General features: G+C 44.2%; 1 protein-coding gene and 1 long non-coding RNA gene across 5 annotated transcripts; one reads left to right on the top strand and one right to left on the bottom strand.

The window, feature by feature from the left end:
• Nucleotides 1–6006: 6006 nt before the first annotated feature.
• LOC124981897 (uncharacterized) lies at nucleotides 6007–14591 on the bottom strand. 4 transcript variants are annotated; one of them, XR_007108121.1, is made up of 5 exons: nucleotides 14427–14591; nucleotides 14099–14349; nucleotides 13895–14007; nucleotides 8074–8193; nucleotides 6007–6985 (listed from the first exon to the last, which is right to left on the bottom strand). It is a non-coding gene; the product is annotated as an uncharacterized LOC124981897 (long non-coding RNA). The 4 variants fall into 4 exon arrangements; XR_007108122.1 differs by having other exon boundaries at nucleotides 14175–14349; XR_007108120.1 differs by lacking the exon at nucleotides 14099–14349.
• Nucleotides 14592–14749: 158 nt separating this feature from the next.
• Nucleotides 14750–18495, top strand: Hand2 (heart and neural crest derivatives expressed 2). Its single transcript, XM_047550139.1, has 2 exons — nucleotides 14750–16230; nucleotides 17615–18495. The coding sequence occupies exons 1-2, from the start codon at nucleotides 15676–15678 to the stop codon at nucleotides 17711–17713; spliced, it is 654 nt and encodes a 217-aa protein (XP_047406095.1). The 5' UTR covers nucleotides 14750–15675; the 3' UTR covers nucleotides 17714–18495.
• The last annotated feature ends 480 nt before the right edge of the window (nucleotides 18496–18975 follow it).

Genomic DNA, 18975 nt, shown 5'->3' with positions numbered 1-18975 from the left:
GCCTAGTACAACCAGGATATGACATGGATGCAGTTAAAATCCATTACTCCTCCATCATCTTGTCCTTTCTGTTGCCCTTTATAGCCAAACCCACTTCCCTTCCACCCCGCACTGCTCACTAATTCTTGTTATCTGCCAATTCTTTCTCCATTTCTTTAATTTTTCTATTCCAAGAACATTATATGAAAACATATAGTAATGTGACCTTTGGAGGTTGGTTTTCATCCAGCACAATTCCCTATTCATTCAGGTTCTTGCACTTATCAATAATTTGTTTCTTCTTATTGCTGAGCAGTATAGATGTACTGTGGTTAATAGTATATGCTTAAATGTTAACAGAATGGCCAACAGTTGTTTACCCATTGAAGGATATCTGGGCTGTTTTCAGTTGTTGGCTCTTATGAATAAAGCTGCTGTATGCATTCTGAGTGGACGTAAGTCATCATTTATCTGGGATAAATACTCAGAAGTACAACTGCTGAGTCACATAGTGGTTGCATGTTTCCTTTTTTAAGAATCTGCCAAACTCTCTTCCAGAGGCTATGCCATTTTAAATTCCCACCAGCAGTGTATAGTGTTCCAGTTTCTTTGCATCCTTGCCAGCATTTTGTGTTGTCATGATTGATTTTTAGCCAAAGCTGGGGATCAAATGTGGGACAAAAACTTGCAGGAAGATTTTTAAATATAACACAGTTACCATCTCAGAAGCAGTCTCAGAGGCTGAGGTTATGAATTACCTGATTTGCTTAGGTGGAAGGAGATTACATAATTCTGTTTTCACTAAACAAACCTGCACCATGGACAAGGGGCTTAAAAATATTCTTACGAAGAACTGTTGATTATAGATCATTCAAATAGTGCAGGAATAAACCATCAAGAAGAGAACGGCAGAAATGACTCTGCTCCTCCTCACAGTTAAGAGCTTTAAACCAGCAACAAAATAAGGAAGAAACACAACATACTTCCAACAGTAAGTCAAGTATTCTTAAATGACCAAGACCATTTGAAATGTAGCTTTGCAGCCAGTGCTGATGGTGCTGCATATCACTTAAATATTTAAATCTATTCTCTAATTCTTCTTTAACTTACCCTGTATTAGGTTTTTTTTTTGCACAGGTTTATAATGTGCATAATATGTATTATATAATAATGTGCATGCTATATTACTGCCAGAGTTTGTAATAAAAAGTGGGAATACCATTGACCTAGGGTATTTCACTCCTTTAAGGTGTTATTTTCCCCAGAGTAGACCTTTGTTTCAGGTACTAATAGACCATACACCTGATGAAGTGGCATAAAACTAGATTTCCAGGGGCAGTCTAGTGAGTTACTATCTCTAAGACCTTCTCCCTTTATCTTTCTTGAGTGTCTAAAGACAGCAAGCTTTGTCTTGACCATGTCAACTCAGGGCTGGAAACCAACACGGGTTCCTCAATACAAGTCTCATGAAATTCATGTACTGTCAATGTTGTCACATTAAAGGTTCTCAGAAAGGTACCTATGGCATGCCATTCTTGAGTATCACACAGTTATGCAAAAGAGATTGGCTGACACATATTAAACACTATTTCAGACCCTTTACTAAGAGCCTTGCATGAATCATCTTACTAAATGTTCCTTATGATAATGTGACACAGTCTGCAATAAATAAGAACCTTTTATGGATGTGGTTCCTGAAGCAGAAAATGGCTAAATAATTTTCTCAAGATCATACAGCTGATAACTTTCGTAGTCAAGATTCAAAACTTTGCCTCTGTCTCCTGCGACCCTGCTCTTAATCACAGTGTTAAACTGCTTTACATATACCACAATAGCTATATGGAATCTCTAAGATTTCTTTACGACATAACTAATTTTAAAATCCTGCTGCATTCTAATTGTGATCTTGTTTCCTCTTGGGATCAAAATATTTACCAGAACACATCACTGATCTTTTTCTAAACATCAAAAGTAAATTACAATTGTATTTACAGGAATTATTCTTACAAAGAGATTTTGAAAAATTCATCATACCAATTCTTGAGACAACTGTTTTAAATTATTTCTGACACTAAGCAGAACATAAATAACAATAAAATAAAAAGTAATACAGCTTATTATTTACTCAGATGCATCTGAGGTTTTAAGTTAAAACTACTAGCATCCAAGGCAATGAGAAAAATTTCCAAATATTGAGCTACTTAACAACAGGAGAAAAAAAAAAAAAAACACAAACACACACACACACACACACACACACACGGACATCTGATGGAACTTTTCAATTGTAATGTAGCTATATGAATACCACATGATATTAAGGTGTTTAGGCAGAGAAAAGTCCAGTGAGTTACAGCAGTCACTCCTAATTCTGTAACTTTGTAGTGAAAAAAAAGCAAATAGAACTATTGGAAAGAAAAGGAAATGCCAAGGCCCATGGAGAAATGCTTCTGAGGGCAATTTCTCTTACATGATTGTGTGTTCTTGGCTGTGTAAATTGAGGACTTGAGTTTCTCTTCTCAGATGTCCCTATTTTAAATTTCTAGGTCATGATTTTAAAAGCAGCATAATTTACAAAGCACAGCCACACCACACGGGCACAAATGCTACTTCGTTACTATGACTATGTGAACTTTGATAAACGATGATATTTATCTTTATAAGCACTTCATTAAATATCACTCTATCTGAAAAAAGAAAAATTCAGCATTCAAGCAACTAAGTGGTTCAACCACCCAATACGATACATAAATTTTGTAATAGAGCAAAAATAGTCACTTGATTAGATTCAGCAATTTGATTACTGACATCATCTTTACTTGAATAGCACAAGATGCATAGAACCTAACAATGTTTGGAAAAACAGAAAGAATTACTAGGAATGTAAGGAGGCAGTTTCCTGCTTTGTTTATCCCAAATTGATCACAGCTAAATTACCTTGTTTCTTCCACAAAAAGCTTTTTCATTTTTTTTTTCAGCAAGTTGGATTTTATGGACATCATCTCATGGATACACTTTATTTTTCCAATTCAATCCCCATTTGGAAAAAAAAATTCTTTTAGACACGAATTGTTGCATCAAGCATTGGTTTAGAAAAAACAATGGCATCATAATTAGAGTCTTTACATTTTAACCTAATATTGAAAATCAAGTAAGCTAGTATTTTCCCATATATAAGAATGTACATATATTTCCTTGGTTGCGTTTCTTCAACTATTGAAAAATAATTTTAAAAGTCACTGAATTGAAGAAAACAAAAACCAAACTTACTTGGCTACTTGGATTTAATACCTCACTCTTCTGTTTAAAGATAAAGACAGTCGGATCCTGCCTAAGCACAATTTCTTTTTTAAATTTTGAGTTTCTGCATTCTTCCTTTCTTATTTTCTACCTACTTCTCTAAGTCATCATTTTATAACTGTAATTAGAAAAGCACTTGAGCATTTTCTCTAATTTCACATTTTAACAGAATTTTTTTTTAAAAAAAAATGGGTCACAAGCAATCTCATAGAAAAATTTTCAAATTCTGGTACAATTTGCAAAGGGTAGGCAGTCTGTCCAGACACTGTCTGTTTGTCACCCAGCACAAACACAGAATCCTATTACCTACAAAGGTATTAGGAAAGTGTTCCCAGCTGAAAGCATTTATCCAATTCCAATTGTTTGAAAGTCTAAAATTCTAAAGAAGATATTGTTCCAGGAGCTACTGTTTAAAACAATGTAATGCCTGTTCAGAGTGCAAACTCAGAATTTGAAAATCTGAGTCAGTTTAAAAAATAATAACTGTGCATCCAAAAAAATTTTTCTAAAGAAGCATTTATATGCCAAGCACATGTTTTTAATTTTAATAACATTGGCTTACCTAAATAAATATGTAGAACCTAATAATTGTTCATTATATGTTGATATTTTTAAATGTTATTCAATTTTAGTGAGTTTGCAAAGAAGTTAATAATATGTAGAAAAATACATATCTGTCAGTATCAAGTTGCAGTGGTTTATGGGTATTGCAAAATACTATGTTGAAAAAGAAAGTTCTGTTAAAAAGTAATGGAAAACTGCTCTAATTTTAAAGGGAATAAATATAGCCATATCCTTATAGGATAATGTCAGGTTAAAAAAAAAAAAAAACTGATCCTGTTCCTGTACAATTGTGTTTGTTGGCATTTATATGAGACTAATAATGCTTTAAGGTTATTTTCCATAGTTGTTCACTTAGCATGATATTAACATCAACATCTTCATAATTATCTGAGATCACCCATTTGAAAGTGGTGTGGCAAAACATGTTAATGGTTAAGACCCTCCACAGTTCTAATACCAAACAGATTAACACACATGAAAGTAATAGTATAATTTGTGCATTGAATAATATGCCAGACCAATTCTTTTGGGGAGAAGAGAATTCTTATTAAATGGTACCCTTTCCAGTTACTGCTTCCTATTTCTTGAAATGCTAAAGCAATCAGTTGGCTAGAAAATATGAGAAATATACATCAGTAAGCATGACTTTATGGACTTTGAATATTATCCTGTAGCTTTGTCACTGAAAAATTTATGAAGCCATCATTTTTGAGATTTGCTTTGAATGAGTGCAAATCAAAATATTAGAATAGAAGGGTGATACAAGCCAGGAGAGTTTACAAACCAAACAAATTTTTTTAAGTGTAAAAGGATTATTTACTGGTCAAATGACTACAAATTTAGTATATGATCACTGACAAACAAATGTGGATATATACCTTACACATTCTTAAATAATAAAGAAGAATATTTTAATATGTGCTCAAGAATCTCAAGAATATTTCTCTGCCTCAACTTTCCTCATCCTTCAGAAGTTGACAAGAAAGGGGATATTCATTAGAAAAGTTGTATAAAATCATAAAATAATTATCCATCACACCCATGGTTCTTGAATCAATGTAAAAAAGATTTCACTTCCAAGATCTTATTGTTTAATAATCCTTGTTACATATTATATGGGTCAGGATGAGGTGTGAACCCTTGAAACTCAATTGAATGTAACAAATGCACATGCGGGCGCGCGTGGGCGCGCTCACACACGCACACACACACACACACACACCCATGAATAATGCAGCATCTTGTTTGGAGCCATGGCTCACACTTGTAATCTCATGTACAAGGAAGATTGAGACAGGAGGATGGCAAATTGAGGCCAGCCTGGGCAATTTAGCAAGTCACTTGTCTCAAAATTTAAAAAGGCTGGGATGTGGCTCCGTGGTAGAGCACTCTTGGATTCAATCCCCAGTGTTGCAAAAAGAAAACAGAAAACAAGAAAGAAAAAAAGAAAGAGAAAGGAACGGACGGCAAGGGAAGGGAAGGGAAGGAGAGAGGGAAAACATAAAAACCAGTAAAGAAAAGAAAAAGAAAAACCAGTATCTTATAACTTCAGCTGTGCTTGAAAAGGGGTGTGGGGTTGTTGGGAATGTAAATCATGTTGTTTCCACTTAGGCAGAGAGAATCCATAAAAAGAGATTTATTATCAGATCTTCTTTTGGAAATGTAGTATTTGTTTTTTACTTTAAAAGTACTTCTTAGTATAGAGCTGAATAAATATTACAATTTTGTTAAACGGGAGCCAAGATTTAATTGTCTGTGAAATACAAGGCTTAGGCCCTGATTTGAGTTAACTACTGTTCAGCTGATACAAACTAGCCTAGCCTGCGTGGTGACCGAAGGCACCAAGAGGCTGATTTACACAGAAAAGCTGCCCCGAAAGAATTAAGAGTGGGCTGAAGGCAGCCACATGCCTGCAGGAGCCCATCCAAAGGGTTTGGAGCTTGATTCCTGCAGCAGATTTAAAGTGACTTTGCACAAAAAGTCAAACAAGAATAAGCAGCTATGGAAAATATAACAAATCATGCTAGAAGTTGAGCAGCAAGGGAGAAAAGGGAAATCCAGTAACCGCTGACTTACACTGAAGAAAAGCTTAAGGAGGGTAGAGGACGGGAAGGAGGGCAGAGTGCAGAAAGGAGTCTGATAAGGACCACAACACTGATTTGCATGTGTGAAGGATGCACTTTATTGTTATTGTATCTACCTCAGTGGCTCAGTCAGGAACCTAAAATGTCTGTCTCCTCTGACACTGCTCTGCTCGCCCTTTGCAAGGGGGTCCAGAAAGGCGCCCCCGCCCACCGCCCGCCTCTCCCGTGCCGCCCCCTCCTCTCCCAGCACTGCCTCCGCGGGTCGCTTCCTCCACCCACCCAGGGTGCGGAGGAGAAAGCGGACGGCTGCAGATTTGCCCCGGTGGCACCGCAGCCACAAGCCAACCCGTAATTGCAAAGCAAACAAGGCTGAAATATTGGATTGGTCTCAATCGTGACAAGATCTACGCTTTTGCCGCCAATTTGTTTGTGCAGCTCTATTTAAAGGCACTTGATTGAGGAAATGTTGAAAATAGCGGTGAGGGTTTCCCTAATGAGACCTCAAGAGGGAAGCAGTGGCCTTCGCCCAGCACCAGGGGCTCCGAAGTGAGGGTGGGAAAGGGGAGTCATTAACCCCTTCCTGCCCGCCTGGGGCGAAAAGTCCTCGGAGATGCGCTAGCGAAGCAGAGGGTCCACCCCTCCCCGAGCGGTGACCTCCCCTGGCCTAAGGGCGGATAACTCGCCTCCTCCGTGTCGGGAACCGAGAGGGTGGGGATCAAAACGAGAATTTAACCAGAAGGAAGGGGGGCGGCCCAGAAGCCACAGCAGTGGCTGGGGAGCCGGAGTCTAATCTGAGACGCAGGCTCTGGCCGCGCCTCTTGCCACCCGACATTCCCGGGCCGCTACCGCAGCCCTGCATCTTGCTGCCCTATGCCCATCATCCAGCAGGGCTGAGGCCCGGACGATCGTCGCGGAGCCGCGGTTTTGTGCGGCTTCAGGGCAGCGAGCATGGATACTGCGAGTCCGCCAGAAGAGATGCCCTGGCGAGAGGTAGAGGCGCGGGAAGGACACACCTGGCCGACTGGCACCAATCGCTGTCAGGCTGGATCTTCTGGTAGCTGAAGGGTGAGAAAAAAACGAAGAGGCAGGAAGAGAAAAACATGAATACTTATTGAGCGCAGCCTGTGTATCAGGCGACTCACTATCGAGAGTGCCTTGATCTTATTTAACCTGGCGCACACACTCCCAAGTCTCTGTCATTATTCCTATTGTGCCAGTGGGGAAACTAAGCTTAGAGCCACCGAGCATGATCACAACCAGTCCGCACAGAATGGAGAGGCGGTCCTGCCCAGCTCCGATTCTGGAGCTCAGGGTACTGGCAGTGGGTACAAGAGAGGCCGGGCCAGACCAGACATGCTGCAGGCCCAACTGATCTGGAAGCTTTCCCTAGTTCTCCCAAAGACTTGAGGATGAAGGTCTGTTCTCTAATAAACCACTCGCATTCCTCTCCCAACCCCAGACATTTCCAAATAAAAGACACCAATCTGACTGCAAATGGGATACCAGATTTCCCTACACCTCTTTTCGGGAGTCTGGGGGTGGGTGTCTAAGCATCTTTTGGTGCAGAACAGTAATCGGGTTTTCAAAAAAGAAACAGGTCGCAGGAGGCAACAAATAGGTGTACAGAGAACTACCAAAGAGAATATGAATGAGAAAGGAACTCAAAGGAAAAGCATAGACTTGATTTAGGAAAAGAAGAAGGAAGCACTTATCTAGAAAGGCTTCCTAGAGGAGGTGACACTTAGGTTGGGCCTGTAAGCAACAAAGTATGGATTCTCCAACATGGGAGGGAGATGAGTTGTTTGCAAGAGATGCTGGCAAATCCACAGGTTCCAGACCCACAGATGGGGACTATGGAGTCACCACCTACTGCCATCTCCTGGCTGCCCTTCTTACTTAAATAACCACAGGTTGATCAAACCCTGAACCAAAACTTCAGTCCCACATACAGTTGAAAAACCTAAGCTTGGAGGTAACCCTGATGGGGAGTCTTTGACCCTTCTGGAGCCTTGGGTTAGGCCAAAGGGTACTTACTGTCAAGGACAGAGACAGGAAAATGGCACTAGGGGCGCTCTCATCAGAAAGCTTAACTACCAGAGCCACCTATTCCCGCACTTTTCCCAGGAGGATCTGATCTGAGGTGTACCTTGGCCAATCAAGTTTCTTCCTGAAGTCACAGGCAGATGTAGAATGGGAAAGCGAAGACCCCCAAGAGGGTAGGGAAGACTGGTTTCAGTTGTACTTCACTAAGAATGAACTGCGCCTTCTGTCAGCAAAACAGAAAAAGCATCAGTCACACCCATTTAGTGAAGTCTCCAAATGTATTCTGAATGGAATTCTGCTTTTTCTGTATGCAACCAATTTCTTCGTTTGAAGTTAGATGCTCTGCAAGCAGAATGCAATTCCATTTTTCGTTCCTCGAGGTTTTGGCCTGTGTTAACTTAAATGGGCACTCACACAAGTATTAAAAAGGAAAACCATTCTGTTCTGGAAAATGGAAGAAAGTAGTGCTTCTCCAATCACAGCAGAGAAACACAATCTGTAACAACAAATTAGCCTCCTGGTGCTGCGCATTCCCAGCAAGCATCCTGCCTTCTCTGTTTATATTATAACTTTTCTGCCTGCAATTATTTTTATTTTAATTTTCTGTCACTTTAACAGAAACCAGAGCCTTTTCTTTTAATGTTTTGTACACAACATGTTCATTTTGATAAGATGTTCTTTCCTATCCTCTTTTAGTTTGCCTTTCCTTGTTTAGAGTTCTGTATCAGAAGTTTCTAATATTTCTCCCTCTTTTTTTAAGAACTTGTCCCTGTCTTGCTTTATTTGTTTGTGTGAAATTTAGTTTGAAAGGAGATCAGAGAGAGCAGGAGGGGTTTGTAATAAGAGAATGACCGAATGACCCAAAGGCTGATTATCTATCATTAACTGGAGACTCGGTGTACCCAAATTACCAGGGAGACCTCAGTCTGTCGGATCCTTACCCGGCCAGAAAGGCAAGCAAGGAATGCACACACTGAAACAGGCTCCTGGCATTGCAAATGAGGACACTGCTCATACACACTTTCTTAAGGAATTTTCCTTCAAATTTCAAATTGAATTGAATGGATAAATTCACTAGATTATGAGATGTTATACACAGGTAAAAGTGTCTGTCAAAAGGCTAACTTTAACATTTCTGTAACTAACATTTTTTTGTGTTGTTTCATTAGGAGCAAAATTGCAGTTAATTGTCTAAGCTCCAGAGAATATTGAGAAATCAAGCCAAGCTGCTTTTGATCTGCTCATGCTGCTAAACCCAACCCTTGTAAAAATCGAGGTTTGCCATTAATATTGACAATAAAAGTGTTTCTTTTTGTTAACCTGAAACCTAACCATCCTGGCTCAAGTCCCTTTTCTATAAGCAAAGACCCTATAAGAATGTGGAAAAGGTTTGGAAGGAACTATCATAGATAAAGAAATCCATCTACGTACATTTGCAAAGGAAGATACAGAATAGAAATTCCCAGGAATGAGCGCAACACCGCTGTTAGAACTGGGAAAGCTCAGAGGCCTCAAGTCACAAGTAAATCTTTTGGTCACATAACGGTTTCTCCAAAGTCCCACATTTTAAGTTACCATTTTCGTTCGTATTTTATTCTGAACTCCAGACTACAGTGCATAATGTTTGATGTTCATGACTATTTCCATACAGTGTGTATGCAAAATCACATTTACTTTCTCATCTGAATTCTAAATGATTTCCTCCCGGCTTGGAAGAAAAAAAAATTATTACTTTTAATTTTTAATCTTTTTCAGTGCTGAGAATGGAACCCAGGACCAGGCACATGCTAGGCACACATTCTACCGCTGAGTTATACCATCATCCCCCAAAATATTTCTGTGTGTATGTAATCTGCTTAAAACAATAATGAGGGTGACCAACACAAATCCTGTGGGATATAGTTTCTTAGGCATTGTTACTCTAAACTCTATATTTTACTATATTTTATTACAAAGTTCCAAGAATTAGCAAAGATCAGATTAATCATACCTCTTAGGACTAGTAATCTAACATTAATAAAATCTACATATATATACATTATTCTATGAGAGGCCCTTTTGTAGCAGTATCCTTTTGCCTTTAGTCTGACTAAGTGTTTTAGCTTTACAGACAGACTTGAATATCTGTCAAAGAGTTTAGTCCTTCTTTATTAATGAAAACTCTCCAGATACCAACAAATCTAGGTTAAGATGGGGATCTCATAGTGGATTATTTGGAGAAAATGGAAATTCTACTGCCTGTGATACCAGATATTAAGATTTTTATTTAAAATCTTATGGATGAACCAGTATCTCATTCTTTCATACCAATCTCAGGTTCAGTCACAGGAAAAAATCTTGTAAATCCAACACTGCTGCCGGTAAGTTATAAGGGAAAGAAGGAGAGAAGGTGGGAGAAAGGAAGGATGGGGGAGAAGGGAGAAATGTACAGGCACTTAGCAAGTCCTGGTTTTCTCCACTGACTTAAGTGTTTCTTAATCAGAACTAGACTGAAGGATTCCCAAGCAATCAGTCCTCCACAACCATCAGTACAGCTGAACCAGTCCCTCCCCCTCCCCAGCTACTCTGGATGGGGAACTGGAGGGAAGACAGCCACTCCCAAAATGCCCACCCTCCCCCCAAAATCCAAAATGAAATTGCCTGGAAGAAACAAAACGACATAGAATCCAAGGCAGCTTCTCATGCCCTTCATTTTTAAAATATTCATAAAAGTACAATCGAACTTGATTTTATTTGTAGATGTGTACTTTGAGTCATTGTCATTTGCCAGGTTAATAGAAAACTACTTCCCAAAAGGAAAACAAGAAAAGGAGGGATTTCAAAACCCCAGTTAGAGGGAGTCCTTTGCCACCACTCAGATGATATATGCCTTGTTGTTCTGGATGTCCTAAACATTCTGGGACTAAGTGGCTAACATGTAAAATGACTCAGTCCCACCATAGTACAGAACAGGAATGCAGAGCCATCAGTGTCACCAGAAGCACTGTCCTTTCAGCAGGTGGGGCTGAAATGACATCCTTAAGAACTCTGGCTTTCTATCACCATCCAGGTTTGACATTCTTTCTCAGCTTCTTAGCATGTTCTGAAGTCCACTTTATTATAGATATTTAGAAGAAATGCTCAAAATTATTTCTACTACTTTAGTTAGGAAAACAAGGTGAAAAGAGATTTGAAAGATGATGAAGGGAATTGAGCCATAATTCCTGTAAATATAAAATGTGTGTTTATGGCCTTCTGGCCTGGTCCTTCTCAGGTTCAGTTTATTTTGAGTTCTCATGAGCAAAACACAAGATACAAAATTGCCCTTGCCTTTGAAATAATAAATACCTTGAAAAGATCTGTATTTTCCCTAAAAACAGACTGAAGTTTAAAAAAAAAATATTTAGTTTAAACCAGATTGGTTTTAAAAGTAATATCTCACAAGACCAAAACGTTTGCAAGGGAATGATCAGCCTTTCTCATGCTCCTTGAATACTTTCCAGGGACAGCAGTGGGATATATGTAAAGTGACAAGAGACATGGGCACAAAATAATGCTGCTCTGCTTATTTGTCTGGAGGCAGATGTAAGGCAGCACAGTGGGTATACCATCAGCCACAGGCAAACTGTGGGACTCAGAATCACACACACTCCCCTGAACCTAGGATGCCTTGTTGTGACTCAATCTCAAACCCTGGGTGAGCCCTCAGCTCCAATGGAGAAGAAAAAAAGCATCCACTCCCTAGAATTTCTCCCAAAGCAGCCAGGGCAGTCCCAACCACATTTTTGCAGTTCCTTGAGCCCTTTGAAAACTATGAATATGCATCTTTTGGGTAGCAGCATAGCAGAGGCCACACAAGGACAGCCCAGAAGTGGGGCTCCAAGGCTGACAGCTAAGTTACACCCCTTCCCCTCCCACTGTCCCCTTCATCACCACACCAACCTCTCCTCCACCACCACCACTGACTCCATCACTACTTGCCTACATGGGTAGGCCACTAAAATTGGGGGCAAAATTAAGCAGGCATCTTAGTCTTACAGTTTTCCAAAGCAGCAGGTTAACCCAGCATTCTGGGATTCCTGGAGCAAAATGTCCCAGGTGACATTCAAAGGAAAAAGTGAATGTGTACATCTATGCACTCAGAGTAGAGTTCAGTTGATTGGGACCAGTTTGGCCTCCCTGAAGCAGTTGCTACAGTTAGGTACACCACTAGAGTTCATCCATTTGTCTCCTCTTTCTAAGCCACTTAGGGGTCACCTTTCTAAGGCTCTAACCCCTGGGTTTGGGTTATTGAGATAACATGAAGCTTTAGACCCCTAGATCATGGTAATTAGCTGATAATGATGCTGTCAGGGGTGATGTCCAGATTAGCATCTTTTATGACCACCGCTTTCTGACCCATATTGTCCATTTCTTTTATCACTTGAGGTGTTATCTGAGGCCACAAATCGACTCACCCATTTTTTTGGTTTCAATTTTAAAGGGACGAGAAAAACTAAAAGTAGCAAATTGTGATTCTTTACAATTGAGGCCACTTGCCTGTGATGAACACTTTCTCAATCCCCAACCCAGTCTTCTTCTGAATTCTTCTACCTTTCTTCAATCCCCCCAAACTCCATTTCTGAAAGCAGACAAACAGCTACTTTCCCTAAACTTTTATCTGTTCCCAGTGCAACCATCTTACTTGTCTACCTGCTCCCAAGGCCTAAATGTGTTTTTATAAACAGACTTTTTAAATGTATCAAATGTCAGAGGATTGAACTACCAGTATTTACACATTCCCGGTTTGCCTCCTGGTGAAAATGTAAACAGAGTCCCCGACCACACTACCTGTATTCTTTCATTGAAGAAACAGTTCTTAAAAAGACTCTACTTGTACCCCAAACTGCAAACCCACTCAAGTTGGGAGTTTAGAGCTATGTGTAGGTGGCTATTCTGCTCTGATACCAAATGCAAGCCCCTGGTCTTACCAGCCAGCCTGGGTTCTGCTACTCCGGTGCTCTGTTCTGGCCTCAAAACGCTCTGTTGGGGGCGTCTAGGGAAACTGACCCCTTACCGAAAGGAAGAATCGACTCTCAAACCGAGATTTTTTACATCCCTCTCTGAGTTCCCTCCCACTACTGCCCAGCCCCGCAAGCCTGAAAACAAACTATTTCTAGGTGCTCCTTCTCGGGAAATAGTGGCAGGCAGGGCCTGGGCCCCTGAGTTGGACGCTATCCATTCGCGCTGGCCCGGTCTCCCAGCCCAAACCACACGGTCAGTGGCGAGGGGCCGACGGGCAAGGAAAGAGCTATTCTAAGGAGTCCTTCGAGTGAGGTTCCCTTTGAGGCCTGGGGCCGGGCTGTGCCTGCCCCCAAAAAGCGATTCCCAAGGTGGAGTCATTGGTCTCTCTTGGGCTACCCTGGCGAGGTCCAAGGCCGTCCCCGCCCGCGCCAGCCTCTGAACAGTCTGCCCTCGACTCCTCCTAATTTACAGCCCGAGGGCTCCGTTGACACCCTTTTCCACACTGAACTCCATCCGGCGGGGAGAATCCTCAGACACACATCGGCCTCTCTTTGCTGCTGGGGCCAAGCATCAAGGGTGATTTCAGCTCCCGCCAATGACCAACCCACCCCTGGCCGCTGGAGAGCTTTCTCAAGACGCTCACGCCACGCGGGCGCCGCGGCCCTGGTGCCCCGCGGCCCGGTGACTTACAAGTGGAGATCCATTTTCTCTTATAATGCGTTCAAGATCACCAAGGCCAGCAGTCTAAACATCCACGAGCCGTCCTCTCGGCCTGCCTCTTAAACTGGCGTTTAATGGTTCCCCTCCGATAACTAAACCTGCTTTCCACAGATGCCCGCTTTTATGGGAGAGGCAGGAATGCAGAGATATATTTATGTGTTTGTTCATAAAAACTGGAAAATAAGCTCTGAACACGCTGTAAAAAATATTCAGTTACTTACCAAACAGGCTAGTTAAACCAGGGGAACACCGATACCGTCCACACCACAGATTCGGGGAATCGAGGTACCCAGCACTTTGAAATCTTCCAAAGTCTCCGATGGGGCTGGTGTCCCTGAAGAATGTGGAAATGAGAGCATTTACAATCAGTATGACCGTTTGCCCCGGGGGTCCCAACCGTGATCTGCACAAGTTGTCACAATAACCTGAGCCACTCCAAACAGCTCTGACCGAGGTAACGCAATGGCTAAGTAAAAAGCCACCGAGTCTGGCGTTTCCGACCTGTGCCAGGTCAAAGGAAGCACCCTTCCCAGCCGCGCGGTGTATCCTCCTCCGCAAAAAGAACTTGTTGGCTACCAGCCACCCCTTCATGGGGTCCTCGCGCCTGCTGCTCGGCTCTCCGGTCTCCCTCACAAAACCGTATTAGCCTTCCTGCTCACTTTCCTGCCTCTGTTACCTACAAAAGTATTCGGAAAGTATTATCTGAGTTCATTTCTTTTTTTAACCAGAAAAGAAAATAGAGTGATACTATACCTGATTTGAGATTGTCCAATATTTGAGACTTGGGGGGAAATATTTTAATAGTGAAGCATCTGTTAAACACTTGCATTAACCTCTGGCTGATAAAAAAAAAAAGTTTTTTTTAACCTTCCCCCCCCCCTTGTTTCAATTATCTTATGGTTATGAAGGGACAGCCAATCCTGGAAGAGGACCTCAGCAATTAGCAACGTGAACATCAAAAAGTTTTATTGCGGAGTGCGCGAGGCGCCGCCCCCACCGCCCCGGGATTGGCGTGAGGAGCCTCTGACGACATATATTAACCCGAGCGGCCCTAAAGATGTAACTGTACATGGAGATCTTGCTGGGAAAATCCGCTTGCTCCCCTTACGGCGTCCAGCCCAGGAGAACAGCCGCCGCCACCCGGGAGCTACCTCTACCACCGCGCAGACCCCTTCGAGAGCCCAAGTCACTGCCTTCAAGCTCCAAGTCGCCTTCCGGGCACCAAATCATTGCCCCGAAAGGAGAGGATCTGAGAAAATGGATGCACTGAGACCTCTCTGAATACCCTCCGGGAGATCCTGAGAGGAGTGAGGACACGTTACTCGCAGCTAAAAATCACATTCAAGGACCAAAACAACAACCAAAAATTTCATTAAAACAATAAGCGCCCAAGAACCCAGATCGAGCTGGTGGGGGGAGGGGAAGGGGCGGGAAGAGGAGGGTCGCATGGAGGTAGCTTTGCAGTGAGCTGTCGACCCCGCCGCCTCCCCGCGGAGCCGGGCCGGCTCCTCCAGCCCGGGCTCGGACTCGCCCCCGGATTCCAGGTTAGCTTCAGTGCCTGGAACGCGTCCCGAGCGTGGTGGAGTCCCGCGACTCCGCGAAGCAGCCTTGCAGGAGCCCAGGCACTTTTGCATGAGCACCAGAGGATTCTGCCTGCGCGCAGCAGCGGGGGAAGCAGGAGCCGGCACGCCGGCTGTAGAGGAAGGCGGGAGCCCGCGGCAGCGGCGGCAGCGTCCAGGGGCGCACGGTGCCGGGACCAGCTCGCCGCGCCCCATGGGGAGCTGGTGGCCGCAGCGCTGCTGAGGCGGGCCCGGCTGGCCAGGCGCGGGGCCGGGGCCCGGGCTGCAGCAGCCCCCACTGCGGCTGCCGGGCCGGCCCGGGCGCCCCGGGGCTGGGGGGTGGGGGGTGGGGGAGGACGCGGAGCGCCGAAGCAGGGGCCCGGGCGGAGGGCGCGGCGGGGCTGCGCGCACGCTGGGGCGCGTGGAGGGGTGCAGAGGGCGAAATGAGTCTGGTAGGGGGTTTTCCCCACCACCCCGTGGTGCACCATGAGGGCTATCCTTTCGCCGCCGCTGCTGCCGCAGCCGCCGCCGCTGCCGCCAGCCGCTGCAGCCACGAGGAGAACCCCTACTTCCATGGCTGGCTTATTGGTCACCCCGAGATGTCGCCCCCCGACTACAGCATGGCCCTGTCCTACAGCCCCGAGTATGCCAGCGGCGCAGCCGGTCTGGACCACTCCCATTACGGGGGAGTGCCGCCCGGCGCGGGGCCTCCGGGCCTGGGGGGGCCGCGCCCGGTGAAGCGCCGGGGCACCGCCAACCGCAAGGAGCGGCGCAGGACTCAAAGCATCAACAGCGCCTTCGCCGAACTGCGCGAGTGCATCCCCAATGTGCCCGCCGACACAAAACTCTCCAAGATCAAGACGCTGCGCCTGGCCACCAGCTACATCGCCTACCTCATGGACCTGTTGGCCAAGGACGACCAGAACGGCGAGGCAGAGGCCTTCAAGGCGGAGATCAAGAAGACAGACGTGAAAGAGGAGAAGAGGAAGAAGGAGCTGGTCAGTACCGGGGGACAGAGGGCGGTAAGGGTTGCGGGGCATAGGGAACAGCTGCTCTCGGCTTCTTTCCAACTGGGCTGAGAAATGGCAGCCCGAATTCTTTGGCTGCGTCCGGCGCCAAGGTTGTTTGCACCAGGTTGTGGTGGGGAAGGTTTCCTGCTTAAGCAGAGGAGATGGGGGAGGATGTCAGCAGGAGGAGGAGAAGGTCTTAAGAGACGCTTCGAGCCTCTGATCTTCCCTCCGGGTTATCGCTGCTCCCCCAGGCACTTAGGACCGGCCTCCCAAACTCTTGGTCCGGATCCATCTCCCGGTCGCACCGGTCCGGACCTCTCATTCACTTTCCGTTAGAGCCTTCATTTGGCCTCCAATCCGACCTTGCATTCAGTTATTTCTAAAGTAAGTCACCCAGAAACTCTCCATTACAATCATTTCACTATTGATCCCATTTCTTCCTCCAAAAACGAGTTTGCCACTGATTCTGAGCCTTAAAAAAGTTTATGGTTGCTCTCATTATTATGCCCAAAAGACCTAAAGGTAAACATTAAATAAGTACTTTCAACCTCAAAATACAGCTCCAGTTTCTCTTTGGCTACGATGTAATTTCCAAGATCCGTATACTCCACTACTATTTCTTGTTTCATGAGCCTGTACATTTTAAGGCCAAAAAAGTAAATATTACTATGGTCACTATTACTAGCAGTAACTCAAAATTACACTGAGCCCTTAAAAGTTTTCTGAGGTTCCTACCAAGTGCTCATAGCGTGGTGATGTTCAGGACAGGGCTATTGCCACGAAGGTCCTGAAAAATAATTCCATTTGCTAGATTTTCTCCTTAGGGGCTTGCGGCCCTTTGATCCCTGCATAACCGAGTGACCTCTTGAATAACCAGAGATTTCAGAGGCCTTGGCAGAGCGGCACCACTGAGCTGCAGACTGAGTGCTGCGGGACTAGAGGCCCAGGCCAGAACAGAGGGCCCTTCACCCCAATTTTCCTAGAGAGTGGATCTGGGATTGCTTTTGAAAACAGAAGATAGACTTAGCATCAACCCCCGCTGCCCTCCCCTACACACACGGAAAGTCAGAAAAGGAGTCAGAAAAAAGATCCCTAGTTCCTCCATAAACGACTGGAAAACGGGTGGTTGTTTATAAATTCGCCATCCAGTAGTTGAGCCCTGCAAGTGTGGAGGCCTTGGCGGTAGCCAGGGCATTGCAAACCTTCACAACCTTACTTCAGGGACTGGGATTTGAACCATCCCCCCGAAACCCAGCCTTTCCTCCCTCTTTCACTGTTTCCTCTGACCCAGGAAGTGCTAGGGTGGTTGGGGATCAGTAATCCTCTCTGAATTTCTCTTCATTTTTCTCGCCCTCATCTCCTTTCTGCCCAGAACGAAATCTTGAAAAGCACAGTGAGCAGCAATGACAAGAAAACCAAAGGCCGGACGGGCTGGCCACAGCATGTCTGGGCCCTGGAGCTCAAGCAGTGAAGAAGAGGAGAAGGAGGAGAGAATGAGTGAGTCGGGTCCAAGGCGCCAGAAGCAGACCAGGACTCCCGGCAAGCTCTCCAGCTCGGCTCTGAGGACTTCTTGCATTTGGATCATCCGGTTTATTTATGTGCAATTTCCTTCCCCCTCTCTTTGGCCCCCTTTGAGGCATCCGCTCCCCACTTCCCCCTCCAAAAAAAAAGTGGATATCTGAAGAAAAGCATTCCATATTTTAATATGAAGAGGACACTCCTGCGTGGTAAGGGATCCCGTCGGCTCCTAGATTCTCTGTGTGTGAATGTTCCCTCTTGGCTGTGTAGACACCAGCATTGCCCCCTCCTCGCCTTCCCTGCTCCTTCCAGATAAAGACAGCGGACACTAGTGCGTGTGTGAAGTGTATCCTTAATACTTGGCCTTTGGATATAAATATTCCTGGGGATTATAAAGTTTTATTTCAAAGCAGAAAACAGGGCCGCTAGCATTTCCGATGGGGTCGGTATCTAGTGCTGTTGTTTCATATGTGGTGTTCCCTATTCAAAGATGTTTCCAACAGCTACTTGTTTGTGCACTTCCGTCCTCTAAAACTAAGTGGAATTTAATTAATATTGAAGGTGTAAACGTTGTAAGTATTCAATAAACCACTGTGTGTTTTTTTTTACAAAACCCCTAATCTTTTAATGGTTGATACCTCAAAAGAGTTTTGAAAACACAGCTGTTATACTTGTTTTCATGATATTTAAAATATTCAGAAGTAAACTAAATTATCATAATTGCCTCCAACTTTATTTGAAAGAGTCAGTGGTTCCAATCAATCAAGGTGACTTGGGGTGCTAGAGGCGAGGAGGTGCTGTTGAAGAGAAGCTCCTCGGTGAAATCTGCGATAGCCTGGGCCCTATCCCAGTGGTGTATTCTTCCCTCTACCCACCCCAGCTCCCAGGAGAACACTGAGTGGTCTTTAGAAAGAGGCTCTGGACCAGAGAATGGCAACAGTTGGCTGGGAAGGTGGAAAGGTGTCTTGTTTTCCTGAAATCTATCAGATGTCATTTGTAGGGACTTGGGTTTGTGTTTGGGGAGCGTATTTTCTGATGAAGAGGTGTAAGGACGATCCCGGGTGTTTTTGCAGCCGCAGGAAATAGTCTAAGGCGTTTAGTTCAAAATGTAGGGCTTTTATCCAAGGGTGGGGGAAAGGATTGGGGGAAAAAAGAAAGGAGGCCGTATTGCTTGTAGTCTAGATCAGAGGCTTCTCTTCTGGGCAAGCTCGATTG

This window comes from Sciurus carolinensis, chromosome 4 (genome assembly GCF_902686445.1).
Source record: "Sciurus carolinensis chromosome 4, mSciCar1.2, whole genome shotgun sequence".
Lineage (NCBI taxonomy): Eukaryota > Metazoa > Chordata > Mammalia > Rodentia > Sciuridae > Sciurus > Sciurus carolinensis.
This window is presented reverse-complemented; position numbering and strand designations above follow the sequence as displayed.

Bases quoted from the DNA above. Each gene is read 5' to 3' on its own strand.
- Hand2 (XM_047550139.1), top strand. From the start codon at position 15,676: ATGAGTCTGGTAGGGGGTTTTCCCCACCACCCCGTGGTGCACCATGAG. The intron at 16,231-17,614 runs GTCAGTACCGGG...CTTTCTGCCCAG, and splicing joins AGAAGAGGAAGAAGGAGCTG to AACGAAATCTTGAAAAGCAC.